This window comes from Mobula hypostoma, chromosome 30, assembly GCF_963921235.1.
Source record: "Mobula hypostoma chromosome 30, sMobHyp1.1, whole genome shotgun sequence".
NCBI classification, from domain to species: Eukaryota; Metazoa; Chordata; class Chondrichthyes; order Myliobatiformes; family Myliobatidae; genus Mobula; species Mobula hypostoma.
The window spans coordinates 4,824,050-4,850,670 of record NC_086126.1 but is presented as its reverse complement, the minus strand read 5'-3'; the positions used below and the strand labels follow the sequence as shown (position 1 = coordinate 4,850,670).

General features: G+C 45.5%; 2 protein-coding genes across 6 annotated transcripts in view; one reads left to right on the top strand and one right to left on the bottom strand.

Annotated features, from left to right (window-relative positions):
- Positions 1-1,669, bottom strand: part of LOC134339639 (phospholipase A and acyltransferase 3-like) — a 43,005-nt gene extending 41,336 nt beyond the window's left edge. The window contains exon 1 of one of the 2 annotated variants that reach the window (XM_063036327.1): positions 1,516-1,669. In XM_063036327.1, coding sequence (XP_062892397.1) covers positions 1,516-1,530 — 15 coding nt within the window. In that variant the 5' untranslated portion in view covers positions 1,531-1,669. The remainder of the gene's footprint in view (positions 1-1,515) is intronic. The other variant, XM_063036328.1, reaches the window with a different exon arrangement.
- The window catches only part of pola2 (polymerase (DNA directed), alpha 2), a 249,450-nt gene that overhangs the window by 56,776 nt on the left and 166,053 nt on the right, over positions 1-26,621 (top strand). The gene's annotated exons all lie outside the window — the stretch shown is intronic.

Below are 26,621 nucleotides of genomic sequence, written 5' to 3'. Positions count from 1 at the left end.
CCCTCTCAAATTGTACATTAAAACTTATCATATTATGGTCACTACCTCCTAATGGCTCCTTTACCTTGAGGTCCCTGAGCAAATCCGGTTCATTGCACAACACTAAATCTAGAATTGCGTTCTCTCTGGTAGGCTCCAGTACAAGCTGTTCTAAGAATCCATCTTGGAGGGACTCCACAAACTCCCTTTCTTGGTGTCCAGTACCAACCTGATTCCTCCAGTCTACCTGCATGTTGAAGTCCCCCATAACAACTGTAGCATTACCTTTGCAACATGCCAATTTTAACTCTTGATTCAATTTACACCCTACATCCAGACTACTGTTTGGGGGCCTGTAGGTAACTCCCATTAGGGTCTTTCTACCCTTAGAATTTCTCAGTTCTATCCATACTGACTCTACGTCTCCTGATTCTATGTTCCCCCTCGCAAGGGACTGAATATGATTCCTCACCAACAGAGCCACCCCACCCCCTCTGCCCATCAGTCTGTCCTTTCGATAGGACGTATACCCTTGAATATTCATTTCACAGGCCATGTCCACTTGATGTTGTTATTCCCACAACATCATACTTACCAATTTCCAACTGTGCCTCAAGTTCATCTACTTTATTTCTTATACTCCGTGCATTCATATATAATACTTTTAATTCATTACTCCCCTCACCTCCCATATCAATTCCTATTTCACTTGGCCATACTGTACGATCCCTTCTTGAGCTTTCTGCTCTGTTGATTCTGCTGTCTTTCTTAACTTTTCTTATTCTCACTTTCCCTTTATCTCCATCCTTATATTTCCAGTTCGTCCCCTCCCCCCAACTACTTAGTTTAAACACACCCGTGTTGCAGAGGCAAACCTGCCTCCCAGAATGCTGGTGCGCCGCTTATTAAGGTGCAACCCGTCCCTTTTGTACAATTCATCCTTACCCCGAAACATACCCCAGTGGTCCAAGAATGTAAATCCTTGCTTCCTGCACCAATTCCTCAGCCACACATTCAGGTCCATTATCTCCCTGTTCTTGACCACTCCAGCACGGGGAACTGGAAGCAAACCAGAGGTAACCACCCTGGAAGCACAAAATAATCTGCAGATGCTGGGGTCAAAGCAACACTCACAGCACACTGGAGGAACTCAGCAGGTCGGGCAGCATCCGTGGAAAAGATCGGTCGACGTTTCGGGCACAAACAGCACCAATGCAGTTGACCTTGTAGTGCAGAAAGAGTTGGGAGCATTACCAGAGAAGGCTTGGAACATGGATTGTTCCATGTAACCAACAAAAAGGCAGGTAAAGGCAGAATCAAATATTGCTGTGATGATTGTACGTTCTGGTATCAATTGTTTGGTGATAATAAAGTATAAAGTATAGCTGGAGTCCATACAGGTTCCCATGGCCACACCTTGAGCTTAGAGAAAGTGGAAGGAGACCGAAGAGAAATATTTGACCCAGATGGAGGAGGGTGGTGGTGGAGGGGAACTCGTCAGGTCTGCTGTCGAGAAGGAAGCAGAAATAAACTTACATTTAGATTTGGCATTTTCACTTTGAACGTCCTCTGATTTTCACAGCCCTTCAGATCAGAATGTACCTTGCTTTTGAAAAGATTCTGCTTCTGTCCTTTCTGCTCTTGGCTCAGCAACTTGCTTTCACTTTCATTTATGAAACTTCCTGTGTCAAATCCAACTCTTTTCTAATCTGCTCTGACAACACCAACCTCAATAAACCACAATTTAACAGTCAACGCCGAGTTTATTGACATGTGCGCTAGTTAATGTATGCTCAGGTGCAATAAAAAGCAGAATTGCAGCAACATTACTGGGAAATAGCATCATGTATGCAATATTAACAAGATAAGCACAAAAATAAAGTATGAATTACACACAATTTTTACAAGAAAGAACATAACCAAAATGAAAATCCTTTGTGGTGCAAAGTAGCAACTCACGTTTTTTTTGGAGCTCTGACCAGTAACCAATCAGCTTTGGGATTGATTAGAAGGAACAAATGAAGGAAGTCAGGGGGACGTGCAGCGGCCATCGTCAGAGTGGATAGAGTTAGAGTGGTGATCTTGCCTTAGCTCTTCGAGGCTTTAGTGAAGCGAGGCTTTAGTAAGAAAGAGCAAAAAAAGAAGAGATGTAGTTAGAGTTACACCTCCCCCTTTACATTTGCTCAGCTAGGACAGTAGAGATACCAGGCAGGATAGTGGAATGGTCCTCTTGTGGGATGTGGGAAAACAGGGTCCCTAACGACCACAACTGCAGGAAGTGCATTCAGCTGTAGCTTCCAACAATCTGCGTTAAGGAGCTGGAACTGGATGAACTCCAGATCATTTGGGAGGCTGAAGGGGTGATAGATAAGACATATGGAGAGGTAGTTACACCCAAGGTGCGGGACACAGAAACTGGGAGACAGTCAGGAAGAGGAGAGGGGTTAAAGAGACAGTGCAGAGTACACTGTGGCTCTCCCTCTCAACAACAGGAATATCACTTTGGATACTGTCAGGGGGAATGACCTGGCAAAGGAAAGTCACAGTGGTCAAGCCTCTGGCATTGAGTCTGATTCTGTAAAGAGGCAAGCTGTGGGGATAGGAAATTCATTAGTTAGCAGAGCAGAAAGCAGGTTCTATAAGTGAGAAAGAATTTGAATTGACTTTATTTCTTAAGTCCTTCACATACATGAGTAAGCATATTTACATTACATCTCTGTCTAAATTATAGTAATTTGTAATAAATAGTATATACAATCAGATATACAACAGACCAGCCAATATAACTTAGAAATGCAATTGTGTTGGCATGAATTAATCAGTTTGTTGGTCTGCCTGTTGGTCCTGGCTTTTATGCTGCAGTTCTGTTTCCCAAGTGGAAGCAGCTGAACCAGTTTGTGGTTGGGGTGACTCGGGTCCCCAATGACCCTCGGGCCCTTTCTACACACCTGCCTTTGAACATGTCCTGAATAGAAACATAGACATAGAAACATAGAAAATAGGTGCAGGAGTAGGCCATTCGGCCCTTCGGGCCTGCACCGCCATTTATTATGATCATGGCTGATCATCCAACTCAGAACCCCGCCCCAGCCTTCCCTCCATACCCCCTGACCCCTGTAGCCACAAGGGCCATATCTAACTCCCTCTTAAACATAGCCAATGAACTGGCCTCAACAGTTTGCTGTGGCAGAGAATTCCACAGATTCACCACTCTCTGTGTGAAGAAGTTTTTCCTAATCTCGGTCCTAAAAGGCTTCCCCTCTATCCTCAAACTGTGACCCCTCGTTCTGGACTTCCCCAACATCGGGAACAATCTTCCTGCATCTAGCCTGTCCAATCCCTTTAGGATCTTATACGTTTCAATCAGATCCCCCCTCAATCTTCTAAATTCCAATGAGTACAAGCCCAGTTCATCCAGTCTTTCTTCATATGAAAGTCCTGCCATCCCAGGACATCTACATCTACAGGCTTTAGATGTTTCAGAAAGGACGGAGGGAGGCAAAAGAGGTGGGGGCATGGCACTGCTGATCAGAGATAGTGTCATGGCTGCAGAAAAGGAGGGATTGTCTATTGAGTCTCTGTGAGTAGAAGTTAGGAACAGGAAGGGGTCAATAAATCTACTGGGTGTTTTTTATAGACCACCCAATAATAACAGGGACATCGAGGAGCAGATAGGGAGACAGATTCTGGAAAGCTGTAATAATAACAGGGTTGTCGTGGTTGGAGAGTTTAATTTCCCAAATATTGATTGGTATCTCCCTAGAGCAAGGGGTTTAGATGGCGTGGAGTTTGTTGGGTGTGTTCAGGAAGGTTTCAAAACACAATATGTAGATAAACCTGCAAGAGGAGAGGCTGTACTTGATCTGGAATTGGGAAATGAACCTGGTCAGGTGTTAGATCTCTCAGTGGGAGAGCATTTTTGAGATAGTGATCACAATTTTATCTCCTTTACCATAGCATTGCAGAGGGATAGGAACAGACAAGTTAGGGAAGTGTTTAATTGAAGTAAGGGGAAATATAAAGCTATCAGGCTGGAACTTGAAAGCATAAATTGGGAACAGATGTTCTCAGGGAAATGTACGGCAGAAATGTGGCAAATGTTCAGGGGATATTTGCATGGTGTTCTGCATAGGTACGTTCCAATGAGATGGGAAGGATAGTAGGGTACAGGGACTGTGGTGTACAAAGGCTGTTGTAAATCTAGTCAAGAAGAAAAGAAAAGCTTAAGAAAGGTTGAAAAACTAGATAACGAGAGAGATCTAGAAGATTATAAGGCAAGCAGGAAGGAGTTTAAGAAAGAAATTAGGAGAGCCAGTAGGGGCCATGAGAAGTCCTTGGTGGACAGGATTAAGTAAAATCCCAAGGCATTCTACAAGTATGTGAAGAGTAAGAGGATAAGACGTAAGAGAATAGGACCAATCAAGTGTGACAGTGGAAAAGTGTGCATGGAACCGGAGGAGATCACAGAGGTACTTAATGAGTACTTTGTTTCAGTATTCACTACGGAAAAGGATCTTGGCGATTGTAGGAATGACTTACAGTGGACTGAAAAGTTTGAGCATATAGATATTAAGAAAGAGGATGTGCTGGAGCTTTTGGAAGGCATCAAGTTGAATATGTCACCAGGACTGGATGGGATGTACCCCAGGCTACTGTGGGAAGCGAAGGAGAAGATTGCTGAGCCTCTGGCAATGATCTTTGCATATCTTTGGGGTCGGGAGAGATTCTGGAGGATTGGCGGGTAGCAGATGTTGTTCCCTTATTCAAGAAAAGGAGTAGTGATAGCTCAGGAAATTATAGACCAGTGAGTCTTACTTCAGTGGTTGATAAGTTGATGGAAAAGATCCTGAGAAGCAGGATTTATGAACATTTTGAGAGGCATAATATGATTAGGAATAGTCAGCACGGCTTTGTCAAAGGCAGGTTGTGCCTTACAAGCCTGATTGAATTTTTTGAGGATGTGACTAAACACATTGATGATGGTAGAGTAGTAGATGTAGTGTATATGGATTTCAGCAAGGCATTTGATAAGTTACCCCATGCAAGGTTTATTGAGAAAGTAAGGAGGCATGGGATCCAAGGGGACCTTGCTTTGTGGATCCAGAATTGGCTTGCCCACAGAAGGCAAAGAGTGGTTGTAGACGGGTCATATTCTGCATGGAGGCCGGTGACCAGTGGTGTGCCTGAGGGATCTGTTCTGGGACCCCTTATCTTCGTAATTTTTTATAATTAACCTAAATGAGGAAGTAGATGGTTGGGTTAGGAAATTTGCTGATGACACAAAGGTTGGGGGTGTTGTAGAGAGTGTGGAGGGCTGTCAGAGGTTACAGCAGGACATCGTTTGGATGCAAACTGGGCTGAGAAGTGGCAGTTGGAGTTCAACCCAGATAAGTGTGAGGTGGTTCATTTTGGTAGGTCAAATATGATGGCAGAATATAGTATTAATGGTAAGACTCTTGGCAGTGTGGAGGATCAGAGGGATCTTGGGGTCCGAGTCCAAAGGACACTCAAAGCTGCTGCGCTGGTTGACTCTGTGGTTAAGAAGGCATGTGGTGCATTGGCCTTTATCAACCATGGGACTGATTTCAAGAGCCAAAAGGTAATGTTACAGCTATATAGGACCCTAGTCAGACCCCACTTGGAGTACTGTGCTCAGTTCTGGTTGCCTCACTACAGGAGGGATGTGCAAACTATAGAAAGGGTGCAGAGGAGATTTACAAGGATGTTGCCTGGATCCCTTATGAGAATAAGTTGAGTGAACTCAGTCTTTTCTCCTCAGAGTCACGGAGGTTGAGAGGTGACCTGATAGAGGTGTTCAAGATGACGAGAGGCATTGATCGTGTGGATAGTCAGAGGCTTTTTCCGGGGCTGAAATGGCTAACACTAGAGGGCACAATTTTAAGGTGCTTGGAAGTAGGTACAGAGGAGATGTCAGTGGTAAGCTTTTTACGCAGAGTGGTGAGAGCTTGGAATGGGCTGCAGGTGACGCTGGTGGAGGCAGATATCATAGGGTCTTTTAAGAGGCTCCTGGATAGGTACATGTAGCTTAGAAAAATAGAGGGCTATGGGTAAGCCTAGGTAATTTCTAAGGTCAGACATGTCCGACACAGCTTTGTGGGCCGAAGGGCCTGTATTGTGCTGCAGGTTTTCTATGTTTCTATGTGGTCCAGAACAGATAGAACTTATTACGGTACATCTGCTAATTATTCTATGAGATGATTACACCTCCTTATATGTAAGCCTCTTGACACAGAGTTCATCATTTTATTTGTTTCCTTGATTTTGTACCCACTGACCTTTACCCGTTGAGATTGCAATATCACTGTAACTGTCTGCAGATCTCAGCATCTCAACAGGGTACATTATTGATTTTGAATTCCCTGTTAACAGACTGGGTAACTGCTTCTTACCCCAGGCTGTGACTAATGAATACCTTGCCACTATTGTGGACTCATCACAAGGACAGTGAGTTGTTTACTGTTTGCCTGTGCAACAAACTGCATGCATTTTCAATAATATTTATTAATTTATTTGTGGTAATATTTTGTTTTATATTCTGTGTGTGATAAATTTTGTGGGTGCACTGTGGTCCAGAGGAACACTTTCATTTGGTTGTATGAATGTACAGTCAGATGATAATACACTTGAACTTGAGCTGAAGTGACATGGGTCTGGGGAAGGAACACTTCAGAATGCCTTGAACCGTGTAGATGAGGGATCTGACGGTGGCAGAGGGGAAATGGTGAGGCAAAAAGAATCAAAGAGCCACTGATACCTTGGAACAAAAGTACAATGGGAACTAAAATCCAAATGTGCTTGATTTAAGTTGGATATTAGCATGTGCCCTTGGGGATTGAATCAGCACAATCTCTTTAGAAATGACTATTTCCATAATCTGACACGAGCTTAGTTTGGGGTAAAGAATCTTCCCTCTCCCACATAAACTAATGCAATGACCAAAGGAACATTTCTCCACTCGATATGTGGGCTGTTTGCCTGGACCGAGAGTTGCCACTGATTTAAGATCAGACTAAAATAATATTCAGGTAGGCATTAATAAAGGTACCAGAGTCACTTCAGTCAGAGAGTGGAGAGAATGAGGAGCTTGCATTGACAGGGTGTGGCTGAGGTGAGCAAAGGAGATATTTTCTGAGGAGGCTGAATAAATGTGAGAGAGAAATGAACTTGGGTAAGTTTGAACAATTTACACACCGGTATTTCAGAAGGAGTGTCTGGCCTGATGGTTGAGTAGCATTGAGGTAACACCCAGGACAACCCTTGGTTCCCTGGTAACTGAGGGCGAGGTGAAGAGGGTTGAGGGGAGGAACAGAAACACCTGCAATTGGGACAAATAACCTGTTATGTTGTCTAAATTCTCTTTACACATCTACACGCGTCACAGTTGTCACATGGGGCTAGCAGAGTGAGGACTTGTTAAAATGGTAAGAAAGCCAAAAAAACTATGGACAAGACATTTCAACATAGACTTGGCACAGAAGGATATGCACGATCTCTCACACTCTCACTCTCTCACTCTCACTCTCAAAGACTTGGCACACAAGGATATAATTCCATACAGAGAGGGATGTACTATCTCTCACTGTTTCACACCTCTCACTCACTATCTCTCTCTTTCACACACACACACAATCTTGCCCCACATCTTTTTGCAGGGCTCCCCTCTCCCTCGTTTGTATTTGTTTCAGTTGCCCCTTCTGCCAGCTGACTCCCGGAGACTCTGTCTCTTCCCTCCTTTACCCTGTGATATCCTTTCTGGCATTCCCACATCTACGTTCCCTTCCCACCATCTCAGTCCTGCTCGCTCTCTGTGTGGGAGTGAGACCGCCCACCAGTTGCTGCTGTTTGCCCTTCTCAGGGCTGTTTGCCGGTCGCTGATCACAGCCGGCACCACTTCGTCCATTGTCTCAGCAGCCATGTTTCTCCCAAGGCCATTTGGTGTCAAAGAAACCCTCAGGGAAATCTCATTCAGTTCTTTAACTTAATGTGTTTTTTTTGTGCTGCAATGGATCGGAGTAACAATTATTTTGTTCTCCTTTACACTTGTGTACTGGAAATAACATTAAACAATCTGGATGCACCCAGTCAGGATATTGTCAACTGTAAGTCTGTGGATGACTGTTTGAATGTTTGGTGATGTGCTGAACCTCCTTAAACTCTTTGAGAAGAGAAGAGTTGATGCAACTTCATCCTGATGGGCTTCACACCTGGTCTGGTTGCTAAAGGATGTGGTTTGCAAAGTGAAGTAACTAGGTAAAAAAAAATCCCTTACTCACTCTTCCTTCAGTTAGTCCTGATGAAGGGTCTCGGCCTGAAACGTCGACTGCGCCTCTTCCTATAGATGCTGCTTGGCCTGCTGCGTTCACCAGCAACTTTGATGTATGTAACTAGGTGAGTTCTTGCATGCATGAGCCCAACACAAGGCAATGCAGGGATGTTAATTGGCCTCCATTAAACCACAGCTAAGTTTTTTGTACCATTGTCCTTAGACCATCTGTGTAAATTACTCAGCCCTCCGTATTCCTACCATCCATGTACCTATCTAAACATCTCTTCAACATTGAAATCAAGCTCACGTGCATCACTTGGGCTGCACTCGTTCCACACCCTCACCACCCTCTGAGCGAAGAAGTTTCTTCACTCATGTTCCCCTTAAACTTTTCACCTTCAGCCTCAACCTATGAGCACTTGTTGTAGTCCCACAAAACCTCAGTGGAAAAAGTCTGCTTGCATTTACCATATCTATACCACTTATAATTCTGTAAGCCTCTGTCAAATTTCCCCTCAATCTTCCACATTCTAGGCAATAAAGTTATAACGTATTCAGTCTTTCATTCTAACTTAAGGCTTCTAATCTCTGCAACATCCTCTGTAAATTTTCTCTGTCCTCTTTCAATCTTATTTACATCCTTATTGTTGGTAGGTGACTAAAACCCACAGAACTAATCCAAATTAGGCCTCATCAACATCTTATGCAACTTCAACATAACATGTCAACTCCTGGACTCAATACATTGATCTATGAAGGCCATCATGTCAAAAGCTTTCTTTACCATCCTATCTACCGGTGATGCCACTTTCCATGACTTATGGACCTAAATTCCCAGATCTCTTCGTTCTCCCCCACTCCTCTGTTCCCTACCACTCACTGTGTAAGACCATACACTGGTGAATCCTCCCAAAGCAAACGCCTCACACTTTGACTATAAATGCCATCTGCTTTTTTTCAGCCCGTTTTTCCAACTGGTCTAGATCCTGCTGCAAGCTTTGGTATTCATCCCACTGTCCGCTACATCCCCAATCTGGTTGTTATCTGCAAATTTGCTGACCAGTTAACCACATTGTACATAAGGTCAACATCCAGTGTCTTGCCTTCATCAACTTTTTGCTAACCTCTTCAAAAAACTGAATGAAATTGGCTAGACACAACCTACCATGCACAAACCCATTCTGACTATTCCTAATCAGTCCCTGTCTATCCAAATACTCATATATCTAGCCCCTCCAATAACTTTCCCACTGCTGAGGTCAGGTTCAATGGCCTATAATTTCCTGGCTAATTCTTAGAGCTTTTCTTAAACAGGAGTACATTATTAACTATCCTTCAATCATCCGCTACTTCACCTGTCACAAAGAATGTTTTAAATATCTCTTCTCGATCATTTCATTATGGTTGATCCTATTCCTCTCAACCCCATTCTTCTACCTTCTCATAACTTTAGGTGCACTGACCAATCAAGAATCTATCACCTTTCCTGACATATACCCAATGACTTGGCCTCCACTGCAGCCTTTGGCTATGAATTCCAGATTTACCTCTCTCTGGCTAACAAAATTTCTTCCCATCTCCTTTCTAAAAGAACATCCCCGCTATTCTGAGGCTGTGTCCTCTGGTGGTCTTCCACAGGAGCCATCCTCTCCACAACCACTCTATCAAGGCCTTTCAACATTCAACAAATCCCAATAAGGTCACTGCTCATTGTTCTGAATTTGAATGAAGACAGGGCTAGAACCCTGCTCCTCAGATGACCAGCCTATCAATCCTGGAGCCACTTCTGTGAGAGAAAATCCTCTCCAATGCCTGCACATCATTTTCTAGATAAGGGGTCTAATACTGCTGACAATATTCCAAGTTAGGCCTCACTAGTGCTTTTGAAATTACATCTTTGCTTTCATATTCTAATCCTCTCAAAAGGAAGCCTAATATTGCAATTGCCTTCTTCACCACCAATTCAACCTGCAAATTAACCCCTAACAGTTTTGACAGGCAAGATTTTCCTTGAAGGAAACCATGCTGATTTTGGCCTATGTGCCTGCATTAACCCTGAAACCACATCCTTAACAATCAACTCCATTATCTTCCCAACTACTGAAGTCAGGCTAAGTGGAGTATAATTTCCTTGTTATCCCCAGTGCTACACAAACAGGGTGGGAATGGGAGGGAATGGGAAGTCACATTCTGGGAACTATGAACATGCAACAATGTGAGTGATGGGGAAACTACACTGAAGATCTACCCTCAATTGACCCCTCTTCAATTCACTCCAAGTAACATCCAGTAACAGCAGTGAGCAATGTATAGCAGATCAAAGAAATCTGACACCTTTCCAGCCACAGGGCTGAAGATCTGTGCTCCAGAACTCACTGTCACTCAAGACAAGCTGCTTCAGGACAGTTGCAACATCCCATGGTGTTACAGAAAAGATACCGGCATGGCTGACAGGCAGGAGGCAGTGAATGGGAATAAAGGGGACTTTTTCTGGTTGGCTGCCAGTGACTAGTGATGTTCCTCAGGGGTCAGTATTGAGACCACAACTTTTCACATTGTTTGTCAGTGATTCGGATAATGGAATTGATGGCTTCGTGGCAACGTTTAAAGATGATACGAAGACAGGTGGAGGGGTAGGTAGTGCTGAGGAAGCAAAGTGATTGCAGCAGGATTTAGACAAATTGGAACGGGCAAAAAAGTGGCAGATGGAATACAGTATTGGGAAATGTATAGAAACATTGAAACATAGAAAACATGCAGCACAATACAGACCCTTTGGCTCACAAAGCTGTGCCGAACAACCTTAGAACTACCTAGGCTTTACGAATAGCCCTCCATTTTTCAAAGCTCCATGTAGCCAACCAGGAGTCTATTAAAAGACCCTATCGTTTTTGCCTCCACCACCACTGCCAGGAGCCCATTCCACGCATTCACCACTCTGCGTAAAAAAAACTTACCCCTGACATCTCCCCTGTACCTACTACCAAGCACCTTAAAACTATACCCTCTTGTGCTAACCATTTCAGCCCTGAGGAAAAGCCTCTCACTATCCACACAATCAATGCCTCCCATTATCCTGTACACCTCTATCAGGTCACCTCTCATCCTCCGTCACTCCAAGGAGAAAAGGCCGACTTCACTCAACCTATTCTCATAAGACATGCTCCCCAATCCAGGCAACATCCTTGTAAATCTCCTCTGCACCCTTTCTATGGTTTCCAAATCCTTCCTGTAGTGAGGCGACCAGAATTGAGCACAGTACTCCAAGTGGGGTCTCACCAGGGTCCTATATAACTGCAACGTTACCTCTTGGCTCTTAATCTCAATCCCATGATTGATGAAGGCCAATACTCCGTATGCAGAATATGACCCATCTGCAACTACTCTTTGCTTTTTGTGGACAAGCCAGTTTTGGATCCACAAAGCAATGTCCCATTGGATCCCATGCCTCCTTACTTTCTCAATAAGCCTTGCATGGGGTACCTTATCAAATGCCTTGCTAAAATCCATAAACACTACATCTATAGCTCTACCTTCATCACTGTGTTTAGTCACATCCTCAAAAAATTCAATCAGGCTCGTAAGGCATGACCTGCCTTTGACAAACCCATGCTGACTATTCCTAATCATATTATGTCTCTCCAAATGTTCATAAATCCTGCCTCTCAGGATCTTCTCCATCAACTTACCAACAACTGAAGTAAGGCTCACTGGTCTATAATTTCCTGGGCTATCTCAACTCCCTTTCTTGAATAATGGAACAATATCCTCAACCCTCCAATCCTCCGGAACCTCTCCTGTCCCCATTGATGATGCAAAGGTCATCGCCAGAGGCTCAGCAATCTCCTCCTTCGCTTGCCATGGTAGCCTAGGGTACATCCCATCCGGTCCTGGTGACTTATCCAACCTGATGCTTTCCAAAAGGTCCAGCACATTCTCTTTCTTATTATCTACATGCTCAAGCTTTTCAGTCCACTGCACGTCATCCCTACAATCACCAAGATCCTTTTCCGTAGTGAATACTAAAGCAAAGTATTCAATAACTACCTCCGCTATTTCCTTCAGTTCCATGCACACTTTTCCACTGTAACACTTGATTGGTCCTATTCTCTCACGTCTTATCCTCTTACTCTTCACATACTTGTAGAATGCCTTGGGGTTTTCCTTAATCCTATCCACCAAGGCCTTCTCATGGCCCCTTCTGGCTCTCCTAATTTCATTCTTAAGCTCTTTTCTGCTCACCTTATAATCCTCTAGATTCCTATCATTACCTAGTTTTTTGAACCTTTTGTAAACTCTTCTTTTCGTCTTGACTGGATTTACAACAACCTTGTACACCACGGATCTTGAACCCTACCATCCTTTCCATCTCTCATTGGAACGTACCTACGCAGAACCCCACGCAAATATCCTCTGAACATTTGCCACATTTCTTCCATACGTTTCCCTGAGAACATCTGTTTCCAATTTATGCTTTTAAGTTCCTGCCTGATAGTCTCATATTTCCCCTTACTCCAATTAAACGTTTCCCTAACTTGTCTGTTCCTATCCCTCTCCAATGCGATGGTAAAAGAGATAGAATTGTGATCACTATCTCCAAAACGCTCTCCCACTGAGAGACCTGACACCTGACCAGGTTCATTTCCCAATACCAGATCAAGTACAGCCTCTCTTCTTGTAGACTTATCTACATATTGTGTCAGGAAACCTTCCTGAACACACCTAACATACTCTACCCCATCTAAACCTCTCACTCTAGGGAGATACCAATCAATATTTGGGAAATTAAAATCCTCCACCACAACAACCATGTTATTATTACTCCTTTCCGGAATCTGTCTCCCTGTCTGCTCCTTGATGTCCCTGTCACTATTGGGTGGTCTAAAAAAAACACCCAGTAGAGTTATTGACCCCTTCCTGTTCCTATCTTCCACGCACAGAGACTCCGTAGACAATCCCTCCATAAATTCTTCCTTTTCTGCAGCCACGACACTATCTCTGATCAACAGTGCCACGCCCCCACCTCTTTTGTTCCCCCTCCCTGTCCTTTCTGAAACATCTAAAGCCTGGCACTTGAAGTAGGCATTCCTGCCCCTGCACCATCCAAGTCTCTGTAATGGCCACAACATCATAGCTCCAAGTACTGATCCACGCTCTAAGCTCATCTGCTTTATTCATGATACTCCTTGCATTAAAATAGACACATCTCAAACCATCGGACTGAGCACATCCCTTCTCTATCACCTGCCCATCCATCCTTTCACACTGTCTCCAAACTTTCTCCATTTGTTAGCCAACCTCCCTTTTCTCAGTCTCTTCAGTTTGGTTCCCACCCCCCAGCAATTCTCGTTTAAACTCTCTGGAAGAGTCTTAGCAAACATCCCTGCCAGGATATTGGTCCCCCTTGGATTCAAGTGCAACCCGTCTTTTTGTACAGGTCACATCTGCCCCAGAAGAGGTCCCAATGATCCAGAAATCGGAATCCCTTCCCCCTGCTCCAATCCCTCAGCCACGCATTTATCCTCCCCCTCATTCTATTCCTATACTCACTGTCACATGGCACAGGCAGTAATCCCGAGATCACTACCTTTGAGGTCCTGCTTCTCAACTTCTTCCCTAACTCCCTGTAGTCTGTTTTCAGGACCCCCTCCCTTTTCCTACCTATGTCATTGGTACCAATATGTTTCATGACTTCTGGCTGTTTTCTTCCCACTTCAAGATATTGTGGATGCAATCAGAAACGTCCTGGACCCTGCCACCTGGGAGGCAAACTACCATCTGTGTTTCTTTCCTGCGTTCACAGAATCACCTGTCTGACCCCCTAACTATCGAGTCCCCTATCACTGCTGCCATCCTCTTCCTTTCCCTACCCTTCTGAGCCACAGGGCCAGACTCTGTGCCAGAGGCACGGCCACTGTTGCTTCCCCCAGGTAGGCCGTTTCCCATCCCCCCCAACAGTACTCAAGCAGGAATACTTATTGTTAAGGGGGACAGCCACTGGGGTACTCTCTAGTACCTGCTTCTTTCCCTTCTCTCTCCTGACTGTTACCCACTTCTCTGTCTCCTGTGGTCCCGGGGTGACTACCTGCCTATAGCTCCTCTTTATCACCTCCTCACTCTCCCTGGCCAGATGAAGGTCATTGAGCAGCTCCAGTTCCCTAATGTGGTCTATAAGGAGCTGCAGCTCGACGCATCTGGTGCAGATGTGGTGTCCAGGAGGCCGGGAGTCTCCAGGACCTCCCACATCTGGCACGGAGCACAGAAAACTGGCCTCACAAACATACTGTCTGTTTTTATTTTAAACAGATAACCTACCTGGCCTGGACCCTTTATCGCTGAAGCCTTCCTACTCTGTCTCCCACTACTCCAATGCCCACTCTGTAAATCTGTCTTTCTTTTAAACTCTTCCCGCTGTTCTCACTGGACGACCTTCACGCGCTTGTACAGTCGTGCCCCATTCAAACTGTTGAAAAAATAAATATGATAATGCATTTTGGTAAAAGGAACAATAGTGTGGACTATTATGTAAATGAGGTGAAGGTTTAAATATCAGAGGTGCAGAGAGACTTAGGAGTCCTCGTGCAGGATTCACAGAAGGTCATTCTACAGGTTGAGTCTGTGGTAAAGGCGGCAAATGCAATGTTGGCATTTATTTCAAGGGGAATAGAATATAAAAACAAGAAGATAATGCTGAGGCTGTGCAAAACACCAGTCAGGCCACACTAGGAGTCAACATTGTTGGGCCCAATATCTCAGAAAGGCTGTGTTGTCATTGGAAAGAGTCCAGAGGAGGTTCATGAGGATGATTCTGGGAATGAAGGAGTTAACATATGAGTAGCGTTTGGAAGCTTTGGGCCTGTACTCACTGGAATTTAGACAAATGCAGGAGGATCTCATTGAAACCTACCGAGAGTGGAGGTACTTAATGATACTTTGCTACAGAGAAGCACCTTCATGATTGTAGGGATGACTTACAGCAGACTGAAAAGCTTGAGCATATAGACATTAAGAAAGGGGATGTTCGGGAGCTTTTGTAAGGCATCAAGCTGGATAAGTCACTGGGACCAAATGAGATATACCCTAGGCTGCTGTGGGAGGCGAGGGAGGAGATTGCTGAGCCTCTGGTAATGATCTTTTCATCATTGATGGGGACAGAAGAGGTTCTGGAGTATTGGAGGGTGTTGTTCCCTTATTCAAGAAAGGGAGTAGAGATAGCCCAGGAACTTATAGACCAGTGAGTCTTACTTCAGTGGTTGGTAAGTTGATGGAGAAGATCCTGAGAGGATTTATGAACATTTGGAGGGGCATAATATGATTAGGAATAGTCAGCATGGCTTTGTCAAGTGCAGGTCGTGCCTTACGAGCCTGATTGAATTACATTGATGGAGGTAGAGCAGTAGATGTAGTGTACATGGATTTCAGCAAGGCATTTGACAAGATACCCCATACAAGGCTTATTGAGAAAGTAAGGAAGCATGGGATCCTAGGGAACCTTGCTTTGTGGATCCAGAACTGGCTTGCCCACAGAAGGCAATGAGTGGTTGTAGATGGTTCATATTCTGCATGGAGGTCAGTGACCAGTGGTATGCCTCAAGGATCTGTTCTGGGACCCCTACTCTTTGTGATTTCTATAAATGATCTGGATTAACAAGTGGAGGGATGGGTTAGTAAATTTGCTGATGACACAAAGGTTGGAGGTGTTGTAGTTAGGGTGGAGGGCCGTCAGAGGTTACAGCAGGACGTTGATCGGATGCAAAACTGGGCTGAGAAATGGCAGATGAAGTTCAATCCATATAAGTGTGAGGTGACACGCGCAGAATGCTGGTGGAATGCAGCAAGCCAGGCAGCATCTATAGGAAGCGGTACAGTCTATGTTTCGGGCCGAGACCCTTTGTCAGGACTAACTGAAAGAAGAGATAGTAAGAGATTTGAAAGTGGGAGGGGGAGGAGGAGATCCGGAATGATAGGAGAAGACAGGAGGGGGAGGGATGGAGCCAAGAGCTGGACAGTTGTTTGGCAAGAAGATACAAGGCTGGAGAAGGGAGAGGATCATGGGACAGGAGGCCTAGGGAGAAAGAAAAGGGGAGGGGAGCATCAGAGGAAGATATAGTGAGAGGGACAGAGGGAGAAAAAAGAGGGGGGGGGGAGAGGAATAATAAATAAATAAATAAATAAAGGATGGGGTACGAAGGGGAGGAGGGGCATTAACAGAAGTTAGAGAAGTCAATGTTCATGCCATCAGGTTGGAGGCTACCCAGACGGAATATAAGGTGTTGTTCCTCCAACCTGAGTGTGGCTTTATCGACAGTAGAGGAGGCCATGGATAGACATATCAGAATTCCAACCTGATGGCATGAACATTGACTTCTCTAACTTCCGTTAATGCCCCACCTCCCCTTCATACCCCATTCCTTATTTATTTATTTATTTATTCATTCATTCATTCATTCCCCCTTTCTTTCTCTTTTTTCTCCCTCTGTCCCTCTCACTATATCTTCCTCTGATGCTCCCCTCCCCTTTTCTTTCTCCTTAGGCCTCCCGCCCCATGATCCTCTCCCTTCTCCGGCCTTGTATCTTCTTGCCATTCAACTTTCCAGCTCTTAGCTCCATCCCGCCCCCTCCTGTCTTCTCCTATCATTTTGGATCTCCCCCTCCCCCTCCCACTTTCAAATCTCTTACTAGCTCTTCCTTCAGTTAGTCCTGATGAAGGGTCTCGGCCTGAAACGTCGATTGTACCTCTTCCTAGAGATGCTGCCTGGCCTGCTGCATTCCACCAGTATTTTGTGTGTGTTGCTTGAATTTCCAGCATCTGCAGATTTCCTCATGTAAGTGTGAGGTGGTTCATTTTGGTAGGTCAAATATGATGGCAGAATGTAGTATTAATGGTAAAGACTCTTGGCATTGTGGAGGATCAGAGGGATCTTGGGTTCCAAGTCCATAGAACACCCAAAGCAGCTACGCAAGTTGACTCTGTGGTTAAGAAGGCATTGGGTGCATTGGCCTTTATCAATCGTGGAATTGAGTTTAGGAGCGGAGAGGTAATGTTGCAGCTATATAGGACCCTGGACAGACCCCACTTGGAGTACTGTGCTCAGTTCTGGTCGCCTCACTATAGGAAGAATGTGAAAACCATAGAAAGGGTGCAGAGGAGATTTACAAGGATGTTCACAGCAGACCAGGCAGCATCTCTAGGAAGAGGTGCAGTCGACGTTTCAGGCCGAAACCCTTCGTCAGGTGTCCTGACGAAGGGTCTCGGCCTGAAACGTCGATTGCACCTCTTCCTAGAGATGCTGCCTGGCCTGCTGCGTTCACCAGCAACTTTGATGTGTGTTGCTTGAATTTACAGCATCTGCAGAATTCCTGTTGTTTACAAGGATGTTGCCTGGATTGGGGAGCATGCCTTATGAGAATAGGTTGAGTGATCTTGGCCTTTTTTCCTTGGAGCGACGGAGGATGAGAGGTGACCTGATAGAGGTATATAATATGAGAGGCACTGATCACGTGGATAGTCAGAAGCTTTTTCCCAGGCTGAAAATGGCTAGCACAAGAAGGCACAGTTTTAAAGTGCTTGGAAGTAGGTGCAGAGGAGGTGTCAAGGTAAGTTTTTTACACAAAGAGTGGTGAGTGCATGGAATGAGCTGCTGGCGACGGTGGTAGAGGCAGATACGATAGGGTCTTTTCAGAGACTCCTGGACAGGTACATGAAACTAAGGAAAATAGAGGGCTATTGGTAACTGTAGGTAATTTCTAAGGTAAGGACATGTTCGGCACAGCTTTGTGGGCTGAAGAGCCTGTATTATTCTGTAGGTTTTTTATGTTCTATGTTCTATGAATATTGAATCAAAGTATTCAATAATTACCTCTGCTATCTCCTCCGGTTCCATGCTTTTCTACTGTCACACTTGATTGGTCCTGTTCTCTCACGTCTTATCTTCTTGCTCTTCACATACTTGTAGAATGCCTTAATCCTGCTCGCCAAGGCCTCCTCATGGCCCCTTCTGGCTCTCCTAATTTCATTCTAAAGCTTCTTCGTGCTAGCCTTATAATTTTTTAGATCTCTATCATTACCTAGTTTTTTGAACCTTTCGTAAGCTTTTATTTTCTTCTTGACTACATTTTCAACAGCTTTTTGTATAGCATGGCTCCTGTACCCTACCATCCTTTCCCTGTCTCATTGGAACATACCTATACAGAACACCACGCAAATATCCCTTGAACATTTGCTACATTTCTGCCGTACATTTCCCTGAGGACATCTGTTCCCAATTTATGCTTCCAAGTTCCTGCCTGATAGCTTCATATTTCCCCTTACTCCAATTAAACACTTACCTAACTTGTCTGTTCCTGTCTCTTTCCAGTGCCGTGGTAAAGAAGATAGAATTGTGAACGCTATCTCCAAAATGCTCTCCCACTGAGAGACCTGACTCCTGACCAGGTTCATTTCCCAATACCAGATGAAGTACAGTCTCTCCTGAACACACCTAACAAACTCCACCCCATCTAACCCCCTTGCTCTAGAAAGATGCCAGTCAATTTTGGGGAAATTAAAATCTCCCACCACAACAACCCTGTTATTATTGCATCTTTCCAGAATCTGTCTCCCTATCTGCTCCTCGATGTCCCTGTTAATATTGGGTGGTCTATAATAAACACCCAGTAGAGTTATTGACCTCTTCCTGTTCCTAACGTCCACTCACAGAGACTCAATAGACAATCCCTCCATGACTTCCTCCTTTTCTACAGCCGTGACACTATCTCTGATCAGCAGTGCCACACCCCCACCTCTTTTGCCTCCCAACCTGTCCTTTCTGAAACATCTTCAGGCTGGCACTCTAAGTAGCCATTCCTGCCCCGAGCCATCCAAGTATCTAATGGCCACAACATCATAGCTCCAAGTACTGATCCATGCTCTAAGCTCATCTGCTTTGTTCATGATACCCCTTGCATTAAAATAGACACATCTCAAACCATTGGTCTCAGCATATCTGTTCTCTATCACCTGCCTATCCTCCCTGTCTACAAGCCAACAGTCCCATCTCCGTCTCTTCAGTTCAGTTCCCACCCCCCAACAATTCTAGTTTAAACTCTCCTCAATAGCCTTAGCAAATATCCCTGCCAGGATATTGGTCCCTCTTGGATTCAAGTGCAATCTGTCCTTTTTGTACAGGTCACACCGGCCCCAAAAGAGGTCCTAATGATCCAGAAATCTGAATCCCTGCCCCCTGCTCCAATCCTTCAACCACGCATTCATCCGCCAACTCATTCTTCTGTATATTCATTGTCATGTGGCACAGGCAGTAATCCTGAAATTACTACCTTTGAGGTCCTGCTTATCAACTTCCTACCTAACTCCTTGTAGTCTGCTTTCAGGACCTTCTCCCTTTTCCTACCTATGTCATTGGTACCAGTATGTACCACGACCTCTGGCTGTTCACCTTCCCACTTCAGGATATTGTGGACATGAGCAGAAACATCCCGGACGCTGGCACCTGGGAGGCAAACTACCAACTGTATCTCTTTCCTGTATCAACATAATTGCCTATCTGACCCCCTAACTATAGAGTCCGCTATCACTGCTGCCATCCTCTTCCTTTACCTACCCTTCTGCGGCACAGTGATACAGTATGTAAAAGGGTTAATACGGTCAGTTAAAAACAATAGGTGTTTTTTTCTGTAAGAAACCGCTGATGATCAACAGATGTGCTAAGCCATGCTGAGCCACATTTCTTCTTGGAGTTAGACAGTGTTTCAAGGTCCTTGTTTCTTTGTGCAGTCATGCACATGGATAAGACCACTTCAGCCTGTTCTGTGTATGTGAACCATTCTACCTATTCTGTAATTTGTCTCTCGGTACTGTCATGCAAATAGATAAGTCTGGCTCCAGCCTGTCTTGTGTGGGGGTATCTGAACAACTATATCTATTCTGTGAGAGGAACTTCCAGTTAGTTGGTGGACTGAGAAGGAACAGTCACTGACTAACCAAGGTGCCCTGGAGGCTTTGAATAAAGAGTTTGTACTTATACGGTCTCTGAGTGAGTTTATCTGGATTCGACTTCCACAACAGGGCCAGACTCTGTGCCTGAGGCGCGACCACTGTTGCTTCCCCCAGGTATGTCATGGGGAATCTTATCAAATGCCTTACTGAAATCCATATACATGATAGCCACTGCTCTACCTTCATCAATGTGTTTTGTTACATCCTCAAATAATTCAATTAGGTTTGTAAGGCATAATCAGCCCTTGACAAAGCCATGCTGACTATCCCTAGTCAGATTATGTCTCTCCAAATGCTCATTAATCCTGCCTCTCAGGATCTTCTCCAACAACTTGCCCACCACTGAAGAAAAACTCACTGGTCTATAATTTCCTGGGTTATCTCTACTCCGTTTCTACTCCGTTAATTCTCCCATCCCTATTGGTGATGTAAAGATCATTGTAAGAGGTTCAGCAATCTCCTCCCTCACTTCCCACAGTAGCCTGGAGTATATCTCATCCTGTCCCGGTGACTTATCCAACTTAATGCCTTCCAAAAGCTCCAGCACATCCTCTTTCTTAATGTCTATACACTCAAGCGTTTCAGTTCGCTTTAAGTCATCCCCACAATTGCCAAGGTCCTTTTCCCTGGTGAATACTGAAGCAAAGTATTCATTAAGTACCTCCGCTACCTCCTCCGGCTCCATGCAAATGTTTCCACTCTTCCTCCTGATTGGTCCTATTCTCATATGGCTCATCCTCTTGCTCTTCACATACTTGTAGAATGCCTTGGGGTTTTCCTTAATCTTGCTTGCCAAGGCCTTCTCATGGCCCCTTTTAGCTCTCCTAATTTCCTTCTTGAGCTCCTTCCTGGCACCCTTGTAATTTTCTCAAGCTCTAGCAGTACCTAGTTTCTTGAACCTTTCGTAAGCTTTTCTTTTCTTGTTATCTAGATTTTCTACATACTTTGTACACAATGATTCTTTTACCTTACCATCCTTTCCCTGCCTCAATGGAACATACCTATGCAGAACACCATGCAAATGTCCCCTGAACATTTGCCACATTTGTCTTGCGTTTCCCTGAGTACATCTGCTCCCAATTTATGCTTGCAAGTTCCTACCTAAGAGCATTGTATTTCCTCCTACCCCAATTAAACGTTATCCTAAATTGTCTGCTCCTATCCCTCTCCAGTGCTATGGTAAAGGAGATAGAGTTGTGATCACTACCTCCAGAATGTAGTCCCACCAAGAGATCTGACACCTGACCAGGTTCATTTCCCAATACCAGATCAAGAACAGCCTCTTCTCTCGTTGGCCTATTTACATATTGTGTCAAGAAACCTTATGAACACACCTAATAAACTCCACCCCATCTAAACCCCTCGCTCTAGGGAGATGCCAATCGATATTTGGGAAATGAAAATCTCCCACCATAACAGCCCTATTATTATTGCACCATTCCAGAATCTGCCTCCCTACCTGCTCCTGGATGTCTCTGTTACTATTGGGTGGGGTCTATAAAAACACCCAGTAGTGTTATTGCTCCCTTCCTGTTTCTGATGTCCACCCATAAATGACTCCATAGACAATCTCTCCGTGACTTTCTCCTTTTCTGTAGCTGTGATACTATCCCTGATTAGCATTGCTACTCCCCCACCTCTTTTGCCTCCCATCCTTTCCTTTTTGAAATATCTATAGCTTGGCACACATAGCAGCCATTCCTGCTCCTGATTCATCCAGATCTTTGTAATGGCCACAACATCATAGTTCTACATATTGATCCATGCTCTTAAGTTCATCTGCCTTGCTCATGATACTCCTTGCATTAACATCTCAAACCATCTGGCTGAGTGCTTCTTTCCTCTATCATCTATGCATCCTTATAAACTCCCAAGCTGTCACTACCTGTGTGCCAACCACCAATCCTCTGCCTCTTCACTTTGGTTCCCACCTCTGCAAATCTAGTTCAAACCCTCCCCGATAGCATTAGCAAATGTCCCTCCCAGGATATTGGTTCTCCTCCAGATCAGGTTCAACCCGTCCCACTTGTACTGGTCACTCCTTCGCCAGAACAGGTTCCAATGATCCAATTGTAACTCTCGCTATGGCTAGCAACTTAATATAGGGGGTGATAACCCCCGGTCCAGCCAAACTTAAGAAATCTCGTTTGGGTGGATGTTGCGCAACGCGTCCCCTGTTACAAATCAGTACCCTGAAATAACAAACAGTACGCAATATGAGATTAAATGATTAAGCTGTATAATTTGAAAATGTAAACAACAGGAATTCTGCAGATGCTGTAAATTTAAGCAACACACATCAAAGTTGCTGGTGAACGCAGCAGGCCAGGCAGCATCTCTAGGAAGAGGTGCAGTCGACGTTTCAGGCCGAGACCCTTCGTCAGGACTAACTGAAGGAAGAGTGAGTAAGAGCAATTTTGCAAGAGCTTTATAATTCTTACTTTCACTATATGGTTAGTAAAGAAACGAGAAAAAGGGCCAATCTTATTAACAGTCGTTGCTCAAAGTTGGAACTTACTGATAAGTCGATTGTTCACCATTGACCTCCTCCACTCGTCGCTGCCCTTCGGACCCTCACTCCAAGTCCACTCCTTTCCGTGGTCTACCAAATCTCTCCATTTGCGTCTTCTCTCCTCAACTCTCCCCGGCAAAAGCCCGCGAAATTCTCCTTCCAGATTCACAAGACGGCAACAAAATCCTGATTGGCTAACATGCATAACCATGTTATGGGGAGATAACAGGACTATGTTATCTCCAGCCATTACCCAAACATTGCTGCTACAGAGAATCCGTTACCTCAGCAGTGGACATTACAGAGAAGCCATTTCATTAGCCTTAGCAGTGAAACATTACAGAGAAGCCATTACCGTGTGTTACACTCTCCCCCCCACCAAATTTAGTCATATCCTCATGAAGTTGAGATAATTCGCCAACCCTTCCTGCAAAACTCAAAGCCCAAACCAGGTGCAAAAGGCAGTGACATAGCTCCCCAGAACATTAGAGATCACACCCTGTTCCCCTGGCACTACATAGGCCAACCTATCCGGTGGTCTCCTAATTCTCTGAGACTTCCATACCTCCTTACCTAACTCTTCAGGCTCAGACGCTACTGGGGGTACTTCTGGTCTACCTGGCGAGTCCTCCCCCGACCTGTCGCTCGTGCCCCCCTGCAACTCGGAGCCACCTGTCCCATGTCCAGGCCCCGCTTCCTCTCCTTCAGGGTCCTGCTGTAACCCAGGCTGCCCACAGATAGCACCCACCCCCCACTTCACCTGACTCAGCGGGAGAAGGATCGGGAGTCTTCCTCAGTCACTGGGGAGTTAGCGAAAGGCAGCATATACCACACATCCTCATCCTCTGAATCAGAATCCCTCTCAGGGGTGGGGCCCAGCCTAACCTCACCTGTTGGGGTCCCGGTAGTCCCCCCGCATTTCCGAAGAGTCCTCTTACTAGGTGTAAGCTCCAAGTCGGGCTCTGGGTCTACCTGCATCTCTTGACCTAGGGGCAACAGGTGGTTCCGATGGAGAATCTTGAAAGGCCCATTCCCATCCACTGGTTTCACCCGGAAAACTGGTAGGTTTGGCATCTGACTGTCCACCACATAGGACGTAGCCGCCCAGCGGTCAGCCAACTTGTGCCTTCTAGGTAGCCCCAAATTCCTTATGAGGACTCTGTCTCCCAGCAGGAGTTGGGAGAACCTCACCTTTTGACCATACCTTCTCTTCTTCCCTTGATTCTGCGGCTAAGCCCTTTCCAACTCTGTTCTCATGTCAGACACATATTTCAGATAAGTCTTCGGTGGTAAGTCACCCTCGTCAGTCCGAAAACAAAGGTCAATGGGCAACCTTGCCTCACGCCCAAACATCAGATAATATGGCGAGTACCCAGTAATTTCATTTCGTGTACAACTATAACTGTGAACCAGATGCCCAATATGTTGACTCCACCTGCTTTTCTTGCTGATCTCCAGGGTCCTGAGCATGTCTAGCAAGGTCTGGTTAAACCTCTCTGGCTGGGGATCACCCTACGGGTGATAGGGCATGGTCCTCGACTTCTCGACTCCAAGCTTGCCCAGTAACTCATGGATGAGTCTGCTCTCAAAATCCCGTCCCTGATCACTATGTATTCACCTGGGAAGGCCATAATAAATGAAATACTTCTCACATAACACCTTTGTCACCGTAGATGCCCTCTGGTCCTTGGTAGGAAAAGCCTGAGCATTTCTGGTGTAGTGGTCCGTGATGACTAAAACATTCGCCGTGTTGCTGGCATCGGGTTCTATTGACAGGAAATCCTTATACACCAGGTCCAGAGGCCCTGTACTCTGCAAGTGGGACAAGGGAGCTGCCCACGTGGGCAGTGCCTTCCGCCATATTCATCGAATGTGCAACTTGCAGCATTCTTCGACTTCCGAATTCATTCGGGGCCAGTAAAGCCGGTCTCTGAGCAACCCATAGGTCTTTTCCACCCCCAAATGTCCAGAATCATCATGAAGTGACTTCAATGCCATCCTCCGATACTTCTCAGGCAGAACCAGCTGGCAACACCGGGGATGATCTGGGGGTGACGTGACCCAGTATAAGATCTGGTTCTTCAACTCCAACCGAGGCCATTCTCGTAGTAATGGAGGCACCGACGTGTGTTTTGTCTTTAAGAACATAAAAAGAACATAAGAAATATGAGCACGAGTAGGCCTCTGGCCCATCGAGCCTGCCCCGCCATTCAATAAGATCATGGCTGATCTGTCCGTAAACTCAGCTCCATCTACCTGCCTTTTCCCCCGTAACCCTTAATTCCCTTACTATGTAAAAACCTATCTAACTGTTTCTTAAGTATATTTAGTGAAGAAGCCTCAACTGCTTCCCTGGGCAGAGAATTCCACAGATTCACCACTCTCTGGGAAAACGTTTCTCCTCATCTCTGTCCTAAATCTTCTCCCCGGAATCTTGAGGCAATGTCCCCTAGTTCTAGTCTCACCTACCAGTGGAAACAACTTTCCTACTTCTATCTTATCTATCCCTTTCAAAATTTTGTATGTTTCTATAAGATCCCCTCTCATTCTTCTGAACTCCAGAGAGTATAGTCCCAGGCGACTCAATCTCTCCTCATAGGTTAACCCCTTCATCTCTGGAATCAACCTGGTGAACCTCCTCTGCACTGTCTCCAAAGCCAGTATACCCTTCCTCAAGTAAGGAGACCAGAACTGCACACAGTACTCCAGGTGCGGCCTCACCAGTACCCTGTATAGTTGCAGCGTGACTTCCCTGCTCTTGAATTCAATCCCTCTCTGGCTGAGCAGCGTCTCCCTTTTCGACCGCTGCCCAAATGGAACCAATGCCTGGGTCATCTCGCTGAGCAGCAGCCACTTCCCCAGGACTCAACTTGGGGGATGGCGTCATCAGAAGCTCCCAAGTGATCCACCGCTCGATCCTGCCCCTCCTTTCCCTCTGCCTTCACGGTGATGGCAAACTGACACAGGGCCTTCACCCCTGGGGCAGGAATGCTCTTCCACTCCTCGTCCGTGACCAGTCCCTCATGCACCTGTCAAGCCAAAGCATCCACATCGATGTTCCGGCTCCCCGGCCGGTACTTCAGGCTGAAATCATAGGCAGACAACACCACCTACCACTGATGGCCTGTGGCATCCAGTTTTGCCGAGGTCAGGATATAAGTTAGGGGGTTGTTGTACTTCCTCACCTCAAACTTGGCTCCATAGAGGTAGTCACTCAGCTACTCCACCACTGTCTATTTGAATGCTAGAAATTCCAACTTGTGCATGGGATAGTTTTTCTTGGAGGGCGACAGACTCCGGCTGACAAATGCAACGGGCCTTAACCTGGAGCCCTGATCCTGATACAGGATGCCCCCTAAACCCTCTCAGCTGGCATCCGTCTGCAGTAATAAGGGGTCCACAAAAGCGAGCAATGGTGCCTGGGTCAGCAGCTCCTTCAGCCCCTGAAAGGCCTCCTCACATTTTGCATTCCACCTCGGTCCAAAGGGCTCCAATGGGCTAAGATACTCTCCACTCTTGTGTCCTTTTTTCCTCCTCCCTTTCTTCCCCAAGGGAGGGTAACCGCACAGAAGCTGATTCAATGGGTGACTCACTTTCGCGTAGCCCTTCACAAACCTCCGATAGTAACCACAGAACCTGAGGAACAAGCGCAGAGTGCTCACAGTCTGGGGTATTGGCCAAGTGATAACCGCCTCGATCTTAGCTGCTTCTGTAACTACCCCATCCCATGAGGCTATGTGCCCAACATAGCTAACAGACGTTTGGCAAAACTGGGACTTGTCCAGGGAAAGTTTTAACCCTTCAGCTTTCAGGCATCCAGCACCTTGAGCAGCCTTGCTTCAGGTTCT